Source organism: Lepidochelys kempii, chromosome 2 (assembly GCF_965140285.1).
Source record: "Lepidochelys kempii isolate rLepKem1 chromosome 2, rLepKem1.hap1, whole genome shotgun sequence".
NCBI lineage: Eukaryota > Metazoa > Chordata > Testudines > Cheloniidae > Lepidochelys > Lepidochelys kempii.
This window is the reverse complement of record NC_136381.1, coordinates 88934063-88956903: the sequence shown is the minus strand read 5'-3', so window position 1 is coordinate 88956903 and position 22841 is coordinate 88934063. Positions and strand designations below refer to the sequence as shown.

The 22841-nt window shown below is 40.4% G+C and overlaps 1 protein-coding gene and 1 long non-coding RNA gene across 6 annotated transcripts in view; one reads left to right on the top strand and one right to left on the bottom strand.

The window, feature by feature from the left end:
* The window catches only part of LOC140906837 (uncharacterized), a 45347-nt gene that overhangs the window by 5921 nt on the left and 16585 nt on the right, over positions 1-22841 (top strand). For 2 of the 5 annotated variants that reach the window (XR_012157262.2, XR_012157258.2), the window contains 2 exons: positions 1100-1252; positions 5815-7565. This is a non-coding gene — a long non-coding RNA (uncharacterized LOC140906837). Of the gene's footprint in view, positions 1-1099; positions 1253-5177; positions 5263-5814; positions 7566-14291; positions 17680-22841 lie in introns of those variants that run through there. The other 3 variants (XR_012157259.2, XR_012157261.2, XR_012157260.2) reach the window with 3 other exon arrangements.
* NDUFV2 (NADH:ubiquinone oxidoreductase core subunit V2) overlaps positions 5760-22841 on the bottom strand; it is a 43585-nt gene continuing 26503 nt past the window's right edge. The window contains exons 5-8 of the mRNA XM_073331599.1: positions 19909-20077; positions 15193-15302; positions 7444-7520; positions 5760-5914 (exon numbers count right to left, since the gene is read on the bottom strand). Of these exons, the coding sequence (XP_073187700.1) occupies positions 5821-5914; positions 7444-7520; positions 15193-15302; positions 19909-20077 (450 nt within the window). The 3' untranslated portion in view covers positions 5760-5820. The remainder of the gene's footprint in view (positions 5915-7443; positions 7521-15192; positions 15303-19908; positions 20078-22841) is intronic.

The window sequence follows — 22841 nt, the reverse complement described above, 5'->3', positions numbered from 1 at the left end:
TGACCCCCCTTTATACATTAAAAACACTTTTTAATATATTTTAACAATTATAAATACTGGAGGCAAAGCGGGGTTTGGGGTGGAGGCTGACAGCTCACGACCTCCCCCCACGTAATAACCTCGCGACCCCCCAGTTTGAGAACCCCTGGTGTACAGGTTAACTGTTACAGACGGTCTTCAATCTTGTGTTTAATAACAACGTTTCTGGAAAATACAGAACTGTGCACTTATCACATCACAGTGTTTATGATCAAGACACCATCATTTAACTACTCCATATACTTCCTCACCAAAACTAATACAAACTACTAGTAAAGCATAAGATAAATGTATAAAACCATTACCAGCAAAGCACATAAAGGCTTTCCATAGCAGCAACTGCAAGTTGTTACACTATCAATAAAATAAAAATTTGTTCCTCCAGAAACTCCTTCACCGTGCAAAGCAAGAGAAATAGACAATTAACAAAAGTTTATACATAAAACACAAAGAGGAAATCCAGCATCACTAGAAACGATTAAATAAAACCAAGAAAAATTTACTTCACTGCTCCAGCCCCATTTCCCCACCATCATTTTGAAAGTTTATGCACAACTCAGGCAAACACAAACTTCAGCACATGCTATTATAAGTAACAGCTTTGGGTGCAACAGTTATCAAGCTGTGCATGGATTGCTGGAAGTCACACTGCCGCCTCTGATTTCGTGTTCCATTAGATGCTTGTTTGTAGCAACACCTTGTAAGACCAATCACTGCTCACGAGAAACATTTACCCTGGGAACACTCTCTCTACCATGAATTGTCCACTCGGTAACAGCAACATATCCACCACATAAGAGCACCATTTGTGATGTCACATCTGAGGTGGAGCTTGGTGGGCCATGTAGAGGCATTGCCCCCCCCACCCCAAAGTGAATGTTCAGCACAGCTCCAGGGCATACAGCTTTGTCCACTTGCCCTGTCTGACAGAGCCTGCATGGAGGGCATAGGTACTGGGGAGTTTGGGAGGCAGGTCTGGAAGAGAGGGATTTGGTGGGGGGGAGGGGGGGGCTTCTGCGGTCAGAGGAGCATCTGGAAAGTTTCTTCTGTCTTTCCTCAGTATCTGGCTTGCAAGCAGTGGTGGTTGCTATTTTGCAGTGGGGAGTATTGGGGACCCCCTGTGCACTGAGCTGTCCCCTCCATCTCGGTTGCTGGCAGCAGGATGTGGATGTGCTATTTTGCAGTGGGGGATCAGGAGACTGCGCTCCCCAAGGTATTTACCTGTCCCCTTCCCCTCTCCTATCTTTACTGCATTTTCCCCCTCCATTGCAGGCTGTGCATGGTACCCTCCCCAATCATCCATCCCTTGCCAGTGTGGAGCATGAAGCTGCACCTGGAGCATCATCAGCCTGTTCCCAGTAGCTGCACTCAAGCATTTTGCTGACTGGGGCCTCCCCTACCCCATTCTCCCCCACCCCACAATTTCTTCCCCCTACAGCCTAGCTGACCCATACTTTCCAAAACACACTTAACGCTTCATATGCTTTTAGTCAGACAACACTATAACAGCAACATGTGCTTAGGAGCAACATAGCAAAAGAGCACCTATATGTTGCTACCAAGGAATGTCTACTGTATTCAGACAGGTATTATAATGGCTACATTAGTCACTAAACTGTTATTGGAGGTTAACAGCCATTTCAGTTGTGCAAAAGCACACTCCACCATTGACTTGTGCCTGTTGATTGGTTATAGTTGAAGTGGTAGCTGTCCGTATTTATGTAGTCTGTGGTTTCATTAACCATTGTAAAAGTGAGCATGCACAGAGTTACCCAGAATTAGTAGGGATGAAGACCCTTTTAATGTCAGTGTTGTTTGATAGACCTGGAGATCCTTTCTAGTCATTCTTGGGCTTGTTTTTTGAAAGTCTAGCATCATGCACTTTGCCATAGGTACACACGCAGGAACCTTCTGCAATGATCAGTTAAGACTTGTGTCAGCATTAGTAGTAGCCAGGGCCCATGTATTTAATGGTTATGGAATTCACCCTTTACCCCTAAAGTGTGCTCCAGCATCTAGCCTTTTGTTAAAATACATGTACCTTATTTCTAGCTGTTATAGTTGAAAATAAATGCTTGAAATGTGAACCAGTGCATTCACATACACACAGAATTTACTGAAAGCCTGAAACAATACCTTTGAGAGGTGTAAACCACTTAATTTATCTTAATGGATTGTAAATTCTGAAACCTAAAGATAATACTCTGCAGCCTACTGAAAATAAAGTGCTGGGATAGTATAAAATAAATTGAATGTAATAATTAAATATAGGCACATCTGATGGTACTGTAGAACTTCAGAGTTATGAACACCAGTTACCAACTGACCAGTCAACCACACACCTCATTTGGAACTGGAAGTACACAATCAGGCAGCAGCAGCAGAGAATAAATAAAATAAAAAAGCAAATACAGTACAGTACTGTGTTAAATGTAAATTTCTAAAAAAAATAAAATAAAGGGAAAGCAGCATTTTTCTTCTGCATAGTAAAGTTTCAAAGTTGTATTTAAGTCAACGTTCAGTTGTAAGCTTTTGAATGAACCACCATAACATTTTGTTCTGTTACGAACACTTCAGAATTACGAACAATATCCCCCATTCCTGAGGTGTTTGTAACTCTGTGGTTCTACTGTATTATTAAATTGCACATATAGTTCTCTAAAACCTATCTTTTAATTTAAATCAATAGAAGTATACTATATTTGAGACAGCTGTAGGGAATTAGGACACTTGCTTTTTTTGTAAGCTAAAAAAAGTAGAAACTTTTCAGCATGAATTAGGAATATAAATGAGGTAGGGAAATTTGATAAAACTATGTACTATGATATTTAGCAATTTTTGGCTCAGCTTTTTGCATTTTTTTAGGAAGTGGAGGACTATGAAAGATTGACTTCAGGAAATATTTCAAAAGTTGTCTTCGTTTGTCTCCATTTGAAATAGTTGTTAATGTGCATGGGTTGGAGCAATTCTGGAGTTCTCAATCTTTTTCCTTTGTGCAGATCACATTTTTATTGTGAGACTGCTTCATTATTAACTCCCTTAATGGTCATGCTGAACACTTACCTGGCCAAATGCAACAGCATAACATCTTAGTACTAACTACAACAATTTTTTAAAGGAAACAAAATGTATGCAGGTTTCAGAGTAACAGCCGTGTTAGTCTGTATTCGCAAAAAGAAAAGGAGTACTTGTGGCACCTTAGAGACTAACCAATTTATTTGAGCATGAGCTTTCGTGAGCTACAGCTCACTTCATCGGATGCAATTTTAGCTATCTTTTCATGTGATGTTTTGTCTTTTGTATGTTACCACCGCTTTCTGAAACATGTCCTCTTCCTTTGCACCTAGTTCCTTGCCACTTTTTCCTGGGACATGCTTCCCAGGCAGCTGATCCTTTCTTCCACCTACTCTCCTGACATACTGGCAAATAAGCTCTCTTTTCCTTTTATGGATCAACAATGCACACTAATGGAGCTAGGCTAGCTCTTCCTCATTTCCAGCTGCTTTTCTTGGCATCCAGGCTCTTATTATTATTTATCTATCTAGTAGCAGCACCCAAAGGCCCCAATCAGGATAAGTGCCGCATTAGGTTAAGTACTTTACAAGCACACGAGACATTATCCCTGTAAGCTTTTCAGAACAGTGTAATTTCAGGAGACACAAATGTGTGTCTGACACAACAGGAGAGAAGATGAGAGTAATGGTAATGTGTGGATTCTGGACAAAGATGGAAGCACCTGAAAAGAGCCAACTCCAGATTACCTGCCAGGTCTTTGCTCTCCAGAGCACCAGTTCATGGACCACAGTTTAAGAACAGTTTGTTTAATTAATAAATTGGTCTAATTTTATAAGACCAATTAATGTGAAGATACACAAATAATTTTAAAAGTTTTTTGCCTGAATTACAAAATTAAAACAGAAATGGACTGATAACATTTTAAAATAAATGAAAATAATATGATAGTACCAGTAGTGCAAGAGAACTGGACAGTGAATTTAACTATAAAGAGAAAATGAAACTGACAGTTTAGTTTCACTATCCAGGCTCAGTGAAGGGCATTAAGTCAAACAAACATTAAAAATTGTAATGGTTCTTCATCTTCTACAATAATAAGGCAGTTTTAAGAGTTAAAGATGGTTGTTTTTTTTATGTGGGCAAAGTTGCCCTATACTTGCACTACCTCTTGGAGATTATGTGAACACAAAACCAAGTAGCTTCAAATCCCTACATGACACCTCATTCTTGTCACTCAATTATTAAATGTATAACTTGGTTTATTAAATGCATTTTTTTATAGTTTAGTTATGCTACCACCTTTACAGGTTACTATAAATGAATTTGAAAAAAATCTTAATTTTCTTTTTTAGACTGCTTGCTTACTCTTTGAATTGCTCTTGACCCAACCAATTAAACTGGACTCCTGTTTCTCTTTTGTTACTAGTCAGTTTCACTTCATGGGTCTTATGCAATTCTGCAGTATTTGACTGGAAATATTGCTGGCGTTTGTTTAAAAGAGTGCACACTGGATATTTCATTGCATGGAGGCATTTTTCCTTATAAATATTCTCAAAGGATTCTTAACTCAGTTGAAGACGGTCCCGAACTCCCAAAGCTGAAGGATTCTGAAGGGATGTACTCCTCTCTCCCCCTATTCAGTGGATAGAAGATTCCAACCTTGCAATCAGTGATATAGTTCATCAGTGCCCTCAGCTCTCAGGGTTTTTGTTTGCTTTCTCCGCTGAGAATGGAGAAATTCCCTGAATGCTCCTGTTAAAGACCTGGTCAGTCAAGTTTTTGATGTCTTTCTGTTACCATATACAAGTATGGGACTAAAAAGGACCTCCTCCTGATGTATAGTCCTGTCCCCTGCCAAGGCAGGAAACCCCATCATATCATCCAATCCATAAATTTATCAAGCTCTATTTTAGTACTAGTTAGGTTTATTCCCTCTCTTCAGTCCTTTGATAGTTAGACACCTAATTTCCAGCCTAAATTTATCCATGGCCAATTTATACTCACTTGTGCCAGCACTCTCCTTTAGCTTACATAGTTCTTCTCCCTCCTTGCCATTTATTACCCAATGTATATAGAGAGAGCAATCATATCCCTCTCAGCATTGATTAAAGTCTTATTGTTAGGGAGTGGGATCGATTGTACCAAAAGGATCTTCTTCCACTTCTTTCCTGCTCAGACTTCATTGATTAGGTGACAGGATTGTTAGAGGTAAATCTGCTACTTATTTTTCCCCTTTTATTATTCCCTACAATATTAAGTTTATTGTTGAGTGGTGATACCATGTGAGGTATCATCAGCTAATCAGTCTACTTTCCATTGTTCTCCTAACCCTTGCTCCCCAAATGTAATCATATTGGTCATAATGCCTTAAAAGTAATCTACATCTAGACATACAGTATGTACTTTTGTGTGCTGAATGCCCTCAATAGGAGGACAGCATCTTCAGCAGAGAAGATAGTAAACTATTTTGTCCTTTTTGTGCTCATAAAACTGAGAGCAAGGTTTTCACCCAAAGATTTTTGATGAAGGGTGAGGGCAAGGCAACATGTTTCGCATACACCTTTGCCAAACTTTCCCCATTTGTAATCTACAGATTTTTTTTTTTGCACTTAGCACTAATTTTTTTTTTATTGCTGTGGCATCTTTAATAGTGTTACTATTCTCAATTTTAAAAAAAGTTTAACACATAATTAAAGCTATTTGAATGAAGTTAAAGGTGTTTTATTTTCAGACAACTTATGTTTTTATAATTTATTACAGAAATGCTTAGAGGTCTGCTCGAACTCCAAATCCAGGTCCTCTGGGGGGTTCAGTCAGAGAAGTAAGACCACCAACTGGCTCACAAGAAAAACGTCCATTTCTGAAAAGATGAAAGAGCAATCAGATTTGTTCATCAGTATTGTAACAATCATCTTCTACCCATGAATGACAAGTCTGACTCAATCTTTGGGCTACCATTTTTCCTGTTTCTCCAAAGGATGAGCAGAGAGAAGGGGAGGAGGAACAACAGAACATAGTATCTGTAAAAATACTAGTGGTAAATCAAAGGCGTTCAAGTAGAATGTCAAATATGGAACTTGATAACCAAAATACATACTTCATAGATACAAAAATTAAATCTATATGATTAACAAAAAACCAGGAGCCAATGGCTTTTTTACTCCAGCAGTACCAACGGCAACATCTGATTATTTGTTTCAGATCCATCTAGATTCATATATTCCAAGGCCAGAATTGACCATCATCATCTTGTCTGACCTCCTTGTATAGCACAGGCCATAGAACTTCCCCAAATTCCTGGAGCGTATCTTTTAGAAAAACATCCAATCTTGATGTAAAAACTGCCAATGATGAAGAATCCACCACAACCCCTTGGTAAATTGTTCCCATTATTAATTACCTTCACTGTTAAAAATGTATGCCTTATTTCCAGTCTGAATTTGTCTAGATTCAATTTCCAACCATTTGATTGTGTTATACCTTTCTCTACTAGAGCCCATTATCAAATATTTGTTCTCCATATAGGTATTTACAGATTAATATAATCAAATGACCTCTTAACATACTTTGTTTTGAGTCCATCACTATAAGGGATGTTTTCTAACCCTTTAGTCATTCTCATGGCTCTTCTCTGAACTCTCTCCAATTTATCTGCATCCTTCTTGAACTGTGGACACCAGAACTGGACACAGTATTCCAGCAGTTGTGACACCAAATACAGAGGTAAAATAACCTCTACTCATTTGAGATTCCCGTTTATGCGTCCAACAAGAATTGTATTAGCCCTTTGGGCCACAGCATTACACTGGGAATGCATGTTCAGGTGATTATCTTTCATGATATTGTTCAGCATCAATTAGCTCCCCCATTCATATCTCTTCCTATGCATTTGAAATTGTGCAGGAACAGTGGGAATTAAAAAAGGGGGAGGAGGGAAAAGACAAGTCAGTCTTTCACAAGGGTCAAATCCAGCCTAGGTTTGTAGGGATCAAAAGTCTACCAGCTTGTAGTGTTTTGGGTGATTTATGCAAAATAAGTTTGTGATTACATTCCACTTCCTATCAGGCATATAGCCACTTCAGACCCAACATCTCAACTGGCACTTTCTTTGGTAGTCTCAAACAGGCCAAGGATCGAAGAGTTCTGGACATGAAGTTTTCCTCTCACCTCTACACACAGCCTCTCCAGGTTCAAGTTTATGCATAAAGCAGGTCAATGTGGAAAATGTGTAATGCCTGTGCAGTTCAGTGAATTAATAATGCCTTCAGTTCTACAGTAATCACTCCAATAACTTTTCCTAGAACTAGTCGCCGACATTAAAAATAGCTTTCCTTCCAAAAAGATTTTCTCTTTCATTACTCACCCCTGTATTATACAAATACAATTTACCTTGGGCCAGGTTTGGGAACTCTGCCAGCCTTTAGTTCATCGATTATGTCTTCAATATCTTTTGGTGTCAGATCTTCCTGTAAAATGAAAGAGACCACGCTATTAAAGAAAATTTAAAACAACATTTGTAAGCAATTGTGTGAAATGTAGTGTTCACAATTCCTCAAAACAACAGTTTTTAACTTTTAACCGAATTCTTCACTCAGTTTTGATTCCAGCACAGATAACTACGATCCTATCAGTTAATACAGAGGTGGGCAAACTATGGCCCACGGGACCCTCCTGCCCGGCCCCATAGCTCCTGGCCCAGAAGGCTAGCCCACAGCCCCTCCCCTGCTGTTCCCCCTCCCCTGCAGCCTCAGCTCACTGTGCCACTGGCACAATGCTCTGGGCTCAGGGGGCTGCGAGCTCTTGCTGGGCAGCGCTGCTGCAGAGACGCAGCCTGACCTGGTGCTCTGTGCTGTCTCCAGCCAGGCAGCACGGCTGCCTGTCCTGGTGCTGTGGGCGGCACGGCTGTAGCACCGCCAGCCACCAGTGCTCCAGGCGGAACAGCAAGGGGGCAGGGAGCAGCGGGGGTTGGATAGAAGGCTAGGGAGTTTGGGGTGGTGGTAAGAGGGTGGAGATGTGGATAAGGGGTTGGGGCAGTCAGAGGGCAGGGAACAGGGGGGTTGGATAGGGCAGCGGTCCCGGGGGGGTCAGTCGGAATGAGAGGTGGGGTTGGATGGGGCAGCAGGGGGTCAGTCAGGGGCGGGGGTTCTGGGGCAGTCGGGGGACAAGGAGGGGTGGATGGGGCAGGGGGGCGCGTCAGGGAACGTGGGTTGGATGGGGCAGGAGTCCCGGGGGAGGGGGGGCATCGGGGGCGAGAAGCGGGGGCAGGGGGTGTCAGATAGGGGGCAGGGGCTGGGCCACACCTGGCTGTTTAGGGAGGCACAGCCTGCCCTAACTGGCCCGCCATGCAATTTCGGAAACCCGATGTGGCCCTCAGGTGAAAAAGTTTCCCGCCCTGAGTTAATATATGCATCCAAGTTTAAAGAAGAATTAACAAACTTAAAAGATTTGAGTTTTATGACATTCTAATGTCACTCTTAGCAATGTTACACACTAGCAATTGTTAGTCAAAATGAACTGCTTTTAAGCCGTTTCCGTTTCTAAACCAACACATAATGGCCATGTTTTAAAAGGGGCTGTGTTCAAGTACTAGGAGCTACTGTGTGAGCCAGCACTCTGACACCACTTAGTTGTCAGGGAGAAGGCTGAATGGGATGGAGGTAATTGAAGTTAATTACCTGATCAGGTCAGTGGAAGGGCTGGGTGAGCTAAAGAGCCATTCAGTCCATCAGCTCAAGACTGATTTAAAAAAAGGGCACAGGAAGGGAGGGAGGGGGAGAGGGACAAGGACAGGACTTGGTGAGTTCAGTGTCTCAGAAATCTCTCAAGCCCTGAGGAAAGGGCCAAGAGCACAGGGAACCGCACTGTAAACTGCGCTGCTGCACGGGGCTATAGAGGTGTTGGTGAAGGGAACATAAACGGCATGGTGTGAATACACCACCAGTGAAGTTGGCATGGTTTCTGTGGTATTAGAAGGCAGGAGCAGAGAATGCCCTGTTATATGTGGGCGCTTATCAGAGTTTGTGATTCCCCCATCCGTGGTGGCAGAGGATCAGACGGGGAGCCAGTGCAAGGATTTGGATCACAGCAATGGAGGAGAGTCTGCAATGGTTGGTAAAGCAACTAACGAGAAACAAAAAGAAAAGGAGTACTTGTGGCACCTTAGAGACTAACCAATTTATTTGAGCATAAGCTTTCTCGATGAAGTGAGCTGTAGCTCACGAAAGCTTATGCTCAAATAAATTGGTTAGTCTCTAAGGTGCCACAAGTACTCCTTTTCTTTTTGCGAATACAGACTAACACGGCTGTTACTCTGTAACGAGAAACAAGAGACCATGCACTCATTCCAGCAATCCCATCAAATGGAAAAGCCGTCCCTAGCTGCATAGCAGGCTGAGCAGCTGAACGGCCTGCAACACAGAACCTGATGAATCCTGTGACAGTGAACAGTAGTTGTTCCTGGGGGTTACCCTGTGCAAGATGGACCTAGTGGATGACCCTGACACATTTTCAGTGATTTCTGAGAGAGTAGCAATAGGAGCCAGATGGGATAAGCTATCATGGGTCTTCTGGGTGGCACCGTATTTATCACGGGAAGCCTAGGCTGCCTATATGGCCCTGTGCAAGGAGCAGGCCTACAACTACGATGTGGTAAAGGCAGTTATCCTGGACAGGGTAGGCCTTTGGCAGAACAATACAGATTTTGTGACACTAGGTACTCTTATGGAGTATGGCGCTTAGCCTTTCTGCAAAAGTTAACTGACTGGGCTCCCTGCTGGCTAAGGCCAGATATTCAAGGTGTGGAGGAAAACAGCAGCAGCCGTAATATTGGAAAAATTTCTCCAGAGCTTCCTCAATCTTAGCATGGGCAACTGAGGAAAAAAGGGAGACAAGCGGAACTCCTTCAGGTAACCATGGAGTGCTTTGCTACCAGGGTGGGCTTCTGGGGCACATAAAGCAAGATTGCCTTGTCACGGAATGTGAGTTTGCAGAATTCTGCATGTGGACTACAACTAGAGGATGGGCAGAAGAAGAACAATCATCCCTGTAAAAGTGTGGAGGAGACACCAGAAGGGACTGGCGGACACTGCCTCAGGATGCTCGATGGTCCAGAAGGATTTGGTGAAACCCAACAGGATGTTGTCAGGTGGAAGTTTACAGTTCAAATGCATCCACAAGGCAAGGAGACTCTGGTTAATGGTGGAGATACCCTTAAAGGTTAAAGAGAAATTTAAATGGAAGTAGGGGTGGCAGGTGGACTGCCTCATGAAGTCATTATAGGAACATATTGGAGCCACTTCCCTTATTACAAGAACAGGGGTCTGGGATCCCTTGCAGCAGGAAGCAAGGACACCAGGAAATGAGGCATGAGAGGGGAGAATCAGAAAACCCTAGATCAAAGGAAACAAGCAAGGAGGAAAATACGACCTCCCTAATGAAAGGGAGGGCAGAAAAAAGTAGTCCAGGACAAGACTGGGGGAGGGGGAGAGAGTAACCCTAGTTTGTTGACAAGAGTTGGAGTCTCCCAGGAACCCTTGCCACCAGCACAGAGGGGAGACCCACCCCGGCACCAATTTGTGGGGCTAGGAGAACTAGGATCCCTAGTTATGGAGAAGAAGGGGGCAGCAACAGGTTCACAGTGAGAAGACCTGTGGGCAGAAACAGTTATGTGACTGCAGGTTGAGGCTCTCTGGGGGGCCAGAGCGAGCACAGAGTTTTGTGACTCCTCTAAAGAGGGGAGGTTGTGAGGAAAGCAAGGTGGGTGAGTATATGACAGTGCTGGGAGCTAGGTGAACCAGCACTCTGATCATTTTGACACCAATTAGCTCAGCCAGAGATGGCTGATGAGATAATCAGGTTGACAGGGCTGGGTGAGCTAAAGAGCCAATTAGCCCATCACCTCAAGACTCATAACATGGACACAGGAAGTGGAAAGAGAAAGCAACAGGGCTCACTGAGCTGTTTCACAGAGGTCTCAGAGAAAGGAGTCCTCTGCTCCTCTCATGATCTGGGGGAAGGGTCAAACGCAGAGGGGTCACTACATAGGACTGTAAAGTTGTTGGTGGAGGGAACATAAATGAACAGCACGGTGTGGATACACAACCAGTGGAGTCAGAGTGGTTTCTGCGGAGCTTGCCCTGTCACAGGCTGCAACTCATGTCTATCTGATTTATAACTGCAATTGCATAGACATCTAAATGACTTCCACTGTGCCAACAAAACTGTAGATGCAAAATGGAAGGCCAATTCTAAAAATAAAGTGCACTGTTAATATTCTTATTTGCATCTTGATTTTTTTTTAATGTTCCAGTTTGAAATATTGTTATTTAAAAACATTTCACTCAACAGCTAAGAACATTTTCTGTTTATTACTTTGGTTTTTACTGGTAATTGGAAGCAACCATACAGTCTAAATTTGCAAAGTTTAGAATTGCAGCAAACTACACTGCAACACAGTCCGAACTGAAATTGTTAAAGGAATGTGTTTATGAATTTCATGATTCTGTCTTGACAATTTGTAGACTTAATGTAGGCTTGTATATTCAGTTCAGAGCTCTTAACAGATTCTCAAATTATCACACTTGTTTTTGAAAAAGACATTAGCTAAGATCACTAATAGGTTTAAATCCTGGACTGCTATTGGCTACACTAATCACATGACTGCACAGTTCAGAACTATAAGTTGGTGAGTATCACAAAAACACAGCCAGTGTATCTGCATAAGAAAAAATGTTTAAAAGAAATTTTGAAGCCCGCCTTACAATCATATCTGGATTCCCTTTGTCTTATTTCTATGCTTTTTGTCTCCCAATATTGTTTCATCTTCCCTTCCCTCCCCTTAAAGGCAAGGTTGTGGGTTTCCCACAGTGGCCTAATATTTTTTCAGGTATATTCAGCTGCAAGTGATTCTACCAGTTTCATTCTTTTGACCCATAATTAGTCATGCAAAAGGAAGAGTCAGGCAGTAATGTTCAAAGCAACTGATGGAAGCTTTATGAAGAGAACCAGGTGCAAAAATGATACCAGACAAAGATATTCATTAAACTGCAGTCACAAAAGGCTGTTAAGAAAACTAAATCATGTGATGAAAGGCAAAGTACTGTCATGGATTAGAAACTGGTTAAGAGACAGGAAACTAGGAATAAATAATGCACTTTCAAGTTAAAAATGTTAATACTGGGGTGTTACAAGGTTCCATCTTACCAGTGTTTTATAACATATTAATGATCTGGAAAAGGGACTGAGCCATGAGGTTGCAAAATGTGTAGACCACACAATTATTTAGGTTAGTCAAGACCAGAAAAGACTTCGACAAACTTCAGCAGGACCTTCGCAAAGCTAGCTGGGATAGGCATCACAATGACAGATGAAATTCAACGTTGATAGATGTACGGTAACAGACCTCTCAGTGTTCAACAATGGTCAAAAAAGCAGAGAATGTTAGCATTCATAAGGAATGGGATGGAAAACACCACTATGTTATGTCAATAATACATCTTCAACTAGAATACTGGGTTGCTTTCTGGTCACCCTATCTCAAAGAGGACGCAACAGAAATAGAGGGTATTTAGAGATGGGCAATGAGAATGGCTATGCATGGAAAGATCTTAGATACGTAGAATGAAAAGCCTGAAACTCATGATAAAGGTCTACAAAACAATGAATGGTTTAGAGAAAGACTAGGCACTTCTCTCATCACCTTTTCTCATAATATAAAAACAAGGAGACAATGAAGCTGAAAGACAGCAAATTTAACATTTTTTCCTTTTATCACACAATGCATAATTAGCCAATGGAACTCATTTACTGACAGATACTGAAGCCAACAGTTTAGTACAATTAAAACGAGGATCGTATTAGTAAATGTAGCAGCCAGTACTTCCCTCGGCCCGCGCCACTTCTAGCAGTTCCCATTGGCCTGGAGCAGCGAACCGTGGCCACTGGGAGCCGCAATTGGCCGAACCTGCAGACGCAGCAGGTAAACAAACCGGCCCGGCCTACCAGGAGCTTTCCCTGCACAAGCAGCGGAACAAGTTTGGGAACCACTGGGCTAGTACTTTTCTATGCATTCTTCCATAAAAGTGTCTTAGAAAGCATACTAGATTAGGCCACAGACTTCTTAAGAGCTTGGAATGAGTGATTAGCTCCCTTCATCACATACAATGCACACTGCACCAGGCTTACGACTCTTCAAGTGTCTTTTTGCACAGCAAGCTATGGAAAGCATACTGGGTAACACTGATCTACAGCTGCACGGCTCCTCTCCTGCAAACATTCTTAGATCAGGGCTCCAAGCACCTAGAGCCACATCAGTGTCTCAAATACCTGGTCCCCTGTCACTGTATCAAATGATCAAAGTCACTTTGGTGGCTTGAGTGCCTTTGGAGGCTTTTCTGTCTTTATGTCTGCATCTGGGGAAAATGCATCACCCTATCATGCTTTAGTCTCGTCATCATCTCTGTTTGGAAAGTGCATCACCAACATGATGCCCAGGAGTACCCTACTCTTGCACATCTTATCTGTGTAGGAGTGTGTGCTGATGGGTACGCTGGGGCACAGTATCTGAACTAATAACTCTGCAAAGTCATCAGAACACTGGTTAGCTTCCAGCTGAGCTCCTAAGAAACCTAACAAAGATTGGCATATTGGGGCTGTGACTATCTGAAATTCTTACTTCAACATTAACTTAAAATTTGACTGTAAGGTGCAGAAATTTATTGTGCGCTGAATCTTGACTTCATGAATCCAATAAGCTTAAATATAAATGCCATCCAGTTGCTGTTCTCAAACTAGGACTGTCTAAAGTGTCATATCAATTTTTTAAATATGACATATCCATACAGATTTGCGTGGGGAGGAAAGGGGGTTTGGGGGTTTGTTTTTTTTTTTTTTTTTAGTTTTCTTACTTTACAAATTGTTTCTCTAAATTTCAGTTACGGTAGAAAACTCTTCTGTTCACCACTGACAAGCCTCCCTACATATCAATTTCCACGAGGCCCATCTATGCAAGAAAAAGGCTTAGAGACATTTTAAAATAAATAAAAACTCACATCTCCAGCAGTCATTTGATTCCCTGTTTTAAGCCCAAAGTCAAACTGCTACTCTGAAATTCTTGTTTAAAAATATTCATAACTTTAAATTACAGTTCAAACACCTACATTTTGACCTTTTTCACTAGAACTAGATTAATCCAATGTTTGTTTTCTTTCTCTTCTCTTTTCCACTTTTATACTTTCTAGTAACAAAAAAACCAACCTAAGACTTCTTGGACTCTTGATACTTTTAATGTCACATAACTTATGAACCCTTGTCTGATTTACTTAAAATTGGCTAGAAAAAGTATACCATGTTCAGAGAACTCATGTTGATAATGATGTTGAAAATATTTTGAGAGGGAGGAAGGGAAGAGGAAGAGGGGAGGGCTCGCAAAAAAAAAAAACAAGGAAAATCTCTCTCATATAATGGAAACTGAATTTGCTAAGGCTGCTACCACTCCAGAATATGCTAGCCTTTTTTATTATTATTCATGTAATCAATTAAGGGAAACAATCAACAGAGGAGAATGTCACTCAGAAAACTTCAAAGATTGAAAAAGGATTTGATAGAGGGATATACATTTTTTTAATAATAATAATCCCAGAGAGAACCAAATCCTCCTTCAACTAAAAGGTATCTATGAAAGTGCCCTAGTTCTACTGCCGGGATACCCCAAAATGTATTTCTGTATGTATTTTAATTATCTCTCTTCATGATTCTTTTACGAAAATATGAGTACATTAAAAAAATTTCCACTGGTCTCAGAAACTTTACCTATATCACAGTGCATTGATGTGTATTTTCATGTAGAAAATATCATGTCACTAGAAGATGTTCCAGCTCATGAACTGTCCCTCTCCCACAAAATGAGAGCTGCTTCTCTTTACATTGATAATTAAGCTTGGGGAAGTCCTGTTCCAATATCATTTTGAGAGATAAGCCACCCACAGAGTAGCAATATAAACTATCAAATTAATAAGTCAAATAACTTATACTGAGCTACTAGAACTTCATAATCTAAAACAATTACAATAATTTAGTGTAAATAATTAGCATGCCAGTTAAACAAAACATTGTACTTTTCAAACAGAATGAAATACTTACATAATAATTATCATTTATTTGTACCATCGGTGCGTTTACGCAAGCACCTAAACATTCGACTTCTACCAGTGTGAAAAGTTTATCAGGTGTTGTTTCCCCAACTTGTATACCTACAGTAATAAGGAATATTAGGGTAAGTGGTGATTATTTAATACATTTAAAGAAAAATCTTAAATATTTCTCAGCTAATCTATTGCTTTTATTTCACTTCATGTTGTAAAACATTTGTATCTTACTTTTACATGATTTGGACAGTTTTCCTAATATCAACACTTAAACAGCTCCAAGATGCTTCCCATTAAGTAAAAAAAGCTTCATAAACTGAAACCCCTCAGATACATTTTAAAAACTGATTTACAGACTTGCTTCCTATTTCATAAAAATATTTTATAAACCAATTATAGGTATTATTGATTAATTGTAGAACTACCTATTCTATTTTTAGGAAGCAATGCAATAGGAGAAGTTACTTAAAAAGGAATATATATATACACATTTTACAGCAGCTCTAATATGTAAGGGCCTGCTCCTGCTCCCATTCTAGGGACTAACTATGCATGGTGCTGAGTGCTCTCAATACCCACTGAAGGAACAGAGCAGGGCTAAGCATGCTTAGCACAGGCCATGATGGTCAGAACCTTGCAGATTCAGGCATTAAGGCCCCAATCCTGCTAAGAGTTGTCCATGAGCTTAACTTTAATACCATAAGAAGTGCTGTTGATATGCATGACCAGTGCTAGGTCAATTAGAATACTGTCGTTGATTTAAAGAGGATCAGTATTGGGCATAAATTATCAATGGGTTAATAATTATTACAATGAAACTATGCAAACAAAATTAGATGAAGAGCAGCAGCTGGGAAGAAACCAAAGAGATCACGATTTTGTGAATGTGGTTAATTTCTGTAAGGACAGCTGTAGCAGTGAAATGTACTTCATTTCAAAACTATACTCCCTGGAACAGCTTCATGAAATACTTTTTCATGTGGCTCACAGGGAACTACAAAGAGCACTGCAAACCATATTTTATTCCAACAAATTCCATTTTGATAACAGGCTGCAAACAAGAAATGTCATCTTAATGTCAGATCCACACAATTATATCAGCCAGGTAGATTCTGTGTCAATATTTAAGGAACTAATTTTTTAAATACTAAAGATCCAAAAGTATTACAAAGATTATATTTTATACCAAGATAACAAAAACAGTCTGTGTAGCAGTTATGTTAAATTCAGCTACACTACTAAAAGCATATAGCATATATTAAAGGACATTATAGCAAGCCTGTCAAATGTTTTATTATTTATCAAGAAGCATTCATGATATTTTGTGTACATATGCAAAAGTATCACATATATTATAAGGCAAAACAACTGGAAGAATTCAAGTGTACTCCAGGAGATTGCACTGGCTTCTAACTTGTTTCCTGGTGAAATTCAGGTTATTGGTTTTGACCTATGAAGTCCTTCATTATTTGGGATCTGCGTATCTTAAAAACTGCCTATATTTTAAACTGACACCAACGATTGGTTGAGATTCTTGAGCTGCAAGTTCTTAGATATGATCACTTGTGGCTAGAGATGTTGGATCATATTAAAGAAGTTCTGTATTAAAATCACAAATGAGTTGGATTCCCCATAGTTTAAATTCCAGGGTATTACTAATTAAGAGTCTCTTGATTTTTGGTACTGTTTCTCTCCCTCCATGTGTAAAACTTGCAAGCTGTTAGTACATTCTAAGACAGAGTCTGTTCTCAAAGCAATTCTTTGTAACAACAGCTACTCACACACAGAGAGACTCAAAGCAATACTCTGTAACAACAGAAACAGCACCCAGAGACTCCCCGCCCTTTTGTTGTATTCATCTCGCTTTGTCAACAATTGTGATTAAAATAGAGATAGAGGATGTATGTGGATGGATGCTTGGTGTGGATAATAACTGAATGATCAGGTAGGTGCCAGCCTAAGAATCCAGTGTCCATCGGCTGAAGAAGGCGTCAAGTGGAAATAACTAGAGGAACCCCGGAGGGCAGACTGGAATCCACCCAACAGCCTCAAGAATGGGAGAATCAAAGAACAAGATAACATCTGGCAGCAGGGAGCCGTCAGGAATGTGCCATGTGCTGATGATTCAGCAACAGCATGATGAAGCAATTCCCATAGACTGGCATAGGAAGAAATTCCTATAATAATGTACTCTAGAAAGTGAGAACTTTGGAGTCCGATTCTGCAAACCAACTTCCAGGAGCATCAGATGAGCATCTGACAAGGCCCTGCTCCCTCCTCATGTCCAGGCCACCTGGCCAGTGACTTGGCATGAGCAACTCTAAGGCTGATAACTATGATAACAACCTTGCAGAACCTGTGTGTGCCCGTGTGTATGAATGAATGTGTGAATAAATATGAAATTGAATGGAATGTTATAGCTATAACTGATTCTTTCTGTATTCACAATAAATGTGGCATTTTGCCTTTTCCCCTTTAATAAGATCCTGTTTTTATTTTATTGGTATACCAGAGACAGACTATCCAACTGGACAGCCTTTGACCCTTCTTCCCTGACTTAACAAGCCAAAGGTTTTTAGTGGGAGTTACCTTCAGGACACTTTGCAAGACATAGCAGTTTTGATTGTTTGATCGGGGAGCCCGTCTGGCTGCACTGGCTACCCTTTTTACCAGCTATTTAGTTGCTGGCATTTGTAGTGTAATTTCTAGTAAGTAATATACATAGCAGTGTTTGAGAAGTGTAATATACAAATGCAAACCATTACAATAACAATGTTAGACAATCATTTCAGTGATTTCCTGATTTTATTATTTTATCTGTGCAACCTTAATATTAAATCATTGTAGATATTTTTAATTCCATTTACTTGTTTAAAACAATTAAGAGGGGAAGAACTTGTGCTTAATAGCACCACGATTAAAATGGTCCCCATTAGACTGAAGTTCACAGCATGGAGTGTTGATTTCACCCCTTTTCCTGCCATTTTATTTTGGTGGTAGAGTTCTCTCTCTTACATTTTGGGGGTACTTATCTTTGCTACAGAAACCCCCCCAACTTTTCATGAAGGCTTAGAATTTATGGAATATTGTAGAATGCAGGAAATATTGCAAGCATCCTAAAACTGAGGAACAAAAATGTTTTACACAGCTTCAGTTTTTTTCTTGGCCTTAATGTTAAGGCAATTATTTTAGAGACTTGAGCTGGGTGTTAAAGCAAGACATTTACAATCTCTCTCATATCAGTTTTCCCACTGAAAGCATGAAAGTGGCAGTCCAGTTCCTGTCAGACTATGGAGGGAGAATGTGCACTGTGAGGTCACAAATGCTTGGGGCTTCTTTAGGCTCTGCTAAAATTCTTAGCAAATGCCCATGGAGCATATTTAGAAGTGTTTTTTCCCAAATAACTTTTTAGTTCCCCCTCTTCCCCGACTCCCTCCAAAACCAAGAAAAGGCATTAGTTCTCAATGAGTACTATGTTGTCACGATTTTAAAACTTTAGCCATCAAAAAAATCTGAACTTAAAAAATTTTAACACTGGAAAAAAACATTTTTACTCTCCTTTAAAACTGATATCGGGATTTTGTTCAAACTTTAAAAAAAATTCACCTTTGGACAGAAACCAAGCATGGAAATCTGCGTGCATAATAAAAGGTTATAATAAACTGTTTACTGCCTTAATTATAGTGATTTGTACCAACAGCTTCCTCTAAGCAGCACAGCCTGTGACACAAACCCGTGACTTGATATTCCTTTCTGCTGCCTTCTTCTCCCTCCCCTCCTGCCAAACAAACCCAAAAAAAAAAAAAAAAAAAAAAAAAGGCGGAGGGGGAACGTCACTGCCTCTCATATACAGGCAGGAATTACTCAATTTACTTTACTATTAGGGATTTAAAAATTACATTCCCATTATTCCATTTAAATTAAACAAAGATTAGTAACACACTCATATAGCAAATGTCTCTTCCCCACACACTGAACCATGTGTAGATATGCATCTAAGGAATGCTGAAGGGAACCTGACTAGCTGAGTTCACTGTTGTATGTCTGGTAGTCTTGCTCTAAGATACATTGCTTGAAAAAAAAATAAAGGCTCATATCAACACATTTAAATCCCTATTAAAGTTGGAAACAGTTATTTTTACTCAGAACTTTGAGCAAGGGCTTGCCTTCAACACCAGTCCTTGATTTCAGGTATATTCAATCATTACTGGAGAAAAAAAAATATGGTGCACAGCTACATTAGAGAAAATAAATGCTCTCCTACATTAAAAAAAACTTGATGAGACCCCCTTCCAATTGTTTGAGGATACTGACACAAGAGAACATGCCTCACCCTCAAAGGGATGGGATAATCTGAATGTTCTCAGGTCCCCAAAACTCACATTTTAACTTCAAAAAGGACAGATTTATTATCTGACAAATTGCCTATAAAAACATCAATGGGCACTCCTAGGCAATAGTTTTCCCCAACCATCACCCTTATATCTTATTCTGCTGTTAAATATACTTATTCTTTTTATTTCAAGTCTAAAGTTTTTCAAATTTAGACTTCAACGAGTTCATTTATGAATTTAAGTGTATTTTCTCTTTGTACTGTCACCACCATATCGATTCCTTGTTTAGAAAGTTTTTGTTGGATAGGTGAAATGTTAAATATTGTAAGCCTATAAAAACACACATAGTTATAGAAAACATATCATTTGCATCATACCAAGCTTCTTCTGAATAGCCTCTAATATACCATCAGAATCTCTCAGCATACACGGTGTAGTTGTGCAGATCTGAATATGGTATTTTCCCACAGGCTTCCGATTATACATTGTATAGAAAGTTGCTACTTCATATACTCTCATGGGAGGCATCTGTAAAACTTCAGCAACCTATAGGATGGGGAAGAAATTTTTTTAGGGAATTAGAACAATATCAGCTGAATGCAATATTTTCAAAAGCACTAATTACATTAATTCTGGTTCACAACACTGTAGTAGTGTACACACTGAAAAAATACAAAAATTACTTCTGCATTCATTTGTTCTGAAGATAGCCAAAACAGATCACCACTGTGACTCTCAGACCTTTGACAAGTGATAGGCTGAAATTTATATAGTTCATGTTTCTAAGCTATTAAACCGTCTCATCAGCAGTAACCAGGCCTACTCTGATTTAGATGTACCAACAGCAGATTCTCAAAGAAAATACTTAAGATATATCCAAACAAACAAAATTACATCTGTGATGCTGGCAGACCAGGTGCCAGCTCCTGCCCAGGCCCCAAGCCTCACTGAACAGTGCATAGCAAGACACTAGTCTGACGCACCTTTCTGTTAATATTGCTAAAACAGGTATTAGACTTGTAAAGATGCATTTAGTGTTTAGATTTCATTAAATATTTGTAAATTGCTGCATGTGTTAATCTCATTTATAATATCTGTAACCCATGCTATAAGGTAATAATTAAGTATTTGTTCTGTAACTAAAAATGTTTGCTCTGAAACTGCAAATCCAGTCAGGAAAGAAATCTCACCAAGTGTGAAATACTGGTTTGCACCTATGAAGATGTGTCATCTTCTCCCCAAAAAAAGGTCGATAGACATCAGACAAGCCATTGTGGACAAAAGACTGTTAACTGCTTCCCTCAGAGCCCTGAAGAGGGCATGCCAAAGCCCTCATCCCATCATAGCTTGAACACTGGGGAAGAGAATAAAAATGCCTGTGAAAGAATTTACTATTTCTATGCTGCTTGCATTCTGACGGTAGAGGATTTCTAAGCATAAGCAAGGGGACCCCAGCTGTTTTGCCTGGGTTAGCTATAAAAGATAGGAAGTTCTATAATAAGCAGATTCTATTATCTTTCAAAATCTAACTCATTTGTATGCGTATGCACACCTGCTTTAACATTGTAAATAACTCACTTCTTTTTCCTAAACCTTTAGTTAGTTTGTTACAGAACTGGCTATAAGCATTGTCTTTGGTGTGAGATCTAAGGTGCAAATTGACCTGGGGTAAGTGACCAGTCAGTCTTTGGGACTAGAAGTAACCTGAATATTGATGTGATTTTTGGTGTAAAACAACTATCACAAAGTCAAGCTTGCTTGGGTGGCAAGATAGATAGGAATGCCATAGGGGACAGTCCGTGACTCCAAGGTATGACTGTGACTGCGCTTAAAGGAGCTTAAACTTGTTACTAGGTTGGTGAAATTAATTATAGAAGGTGTACAGCCAGTTTGGAGTTTCTGCCCTGCTTCTTGACAGTCTGCACTGAGGTCGGCACTCACAGTCGTGAGCCACTGCAGGCAGCATGACAACATCAAAAATAATTCTTTGCTGGAATGAAAATTGAAAACACTGGAGAACTAGGTCAGAGTACAAATTACTGTATCATTGAATGATATTGTTTCCGAGCCTCTGCATTACAGCAAAGCTCATTTTAAACTGGATGCTACAAATGATCAACTAAGTCGGAAAGGACTTATAGGACTTCCATGCACAAAAACAGCTTAGTGTCACTTCATCTGGCAAACATGACTGAGAAAACTGTAAAAACTACTAAAGCGATATGGTCATCACCTATCAAAGCCATAATACCGTTTTTTGGGTTTTTTTTCCTGAAATGACTCCTCTCCTGGAGACATTTTGGAAAGTGGTTTTTTACCTCTTAGAGGGGCATATAAGGAGACAGGAGTTGAAACAACTAGATTATTCCCAGCAAAATTCTGGGTTATTTATGAAGAAAATGTCTCCATTTCCGTTACATTACTTCAGCTGAAGCTGTGCTGGGAAAGATGGTTAAATACAACCAACACTGCTCCTCAGAGTTCTCAGAAGAACATAATTAATATTAGACCGGTCAGAAATTTGCCAAAGGAACATTTTTTCACTGGAGAACGCCAACTTCATTGAAATGTTCCACAGAAACAGTTCTATTTGGACAAAGGTCCAACAGAAAGCAGACAGGGTTCTGACAGAACCCTGCTTGCCCCAGCCTCTCGCGCACAGGAGTGAGAATCTTTGTCTATAGCTGTATTTACACATTTGTACACAGTGAAAACTCACCTGTAAGTGGTGGGTATGTACTCACCATGGCTCAGGCAGGCCTCCACTGCCACTACCCATGCTACTGTGGCTACACTGCTATTTATACCTGTGCTGCTCAAGAAGAGCTAGCATGAGTATGGGAACATAAGCAAGATAATCATACCCCTAGCTCATAGTGTAGACATAGTCTAGAGCTGCGGTTCTCAAACTTTAGCAACCTGAGGACCCTCATTTTTATTTAAAAAATTTTTTTCCCCAAACCCTTATGACCCTCGCCTCCACCCCTTCCCCCAAGGCCCCACACCTCTGTCCCACGTCTACCCACCCCGCTCCACCCCTGCCTCTTTCTGCCCCCTCCCTGCTCCTCTCCCTCCCTCCTAGCACCTCCTGCACACCACTGAACAGCTGTTCCCTGGCATGCAGGAGGCACTGGGGAGGGGAAGGAGTTGATCAGCAGGACCTGCAGAGCTCCTGGAGTACCCTCACAGACCTCCCCCAGTGGTCTGTGGACCCATCTGAGAAATGCTGGTCTACAGCACAGTTTCTCTCACCTCCTCCAGATAAAGTATTACATTCAGCAGCACACATGGGATTCTCTCCTCCTAACTG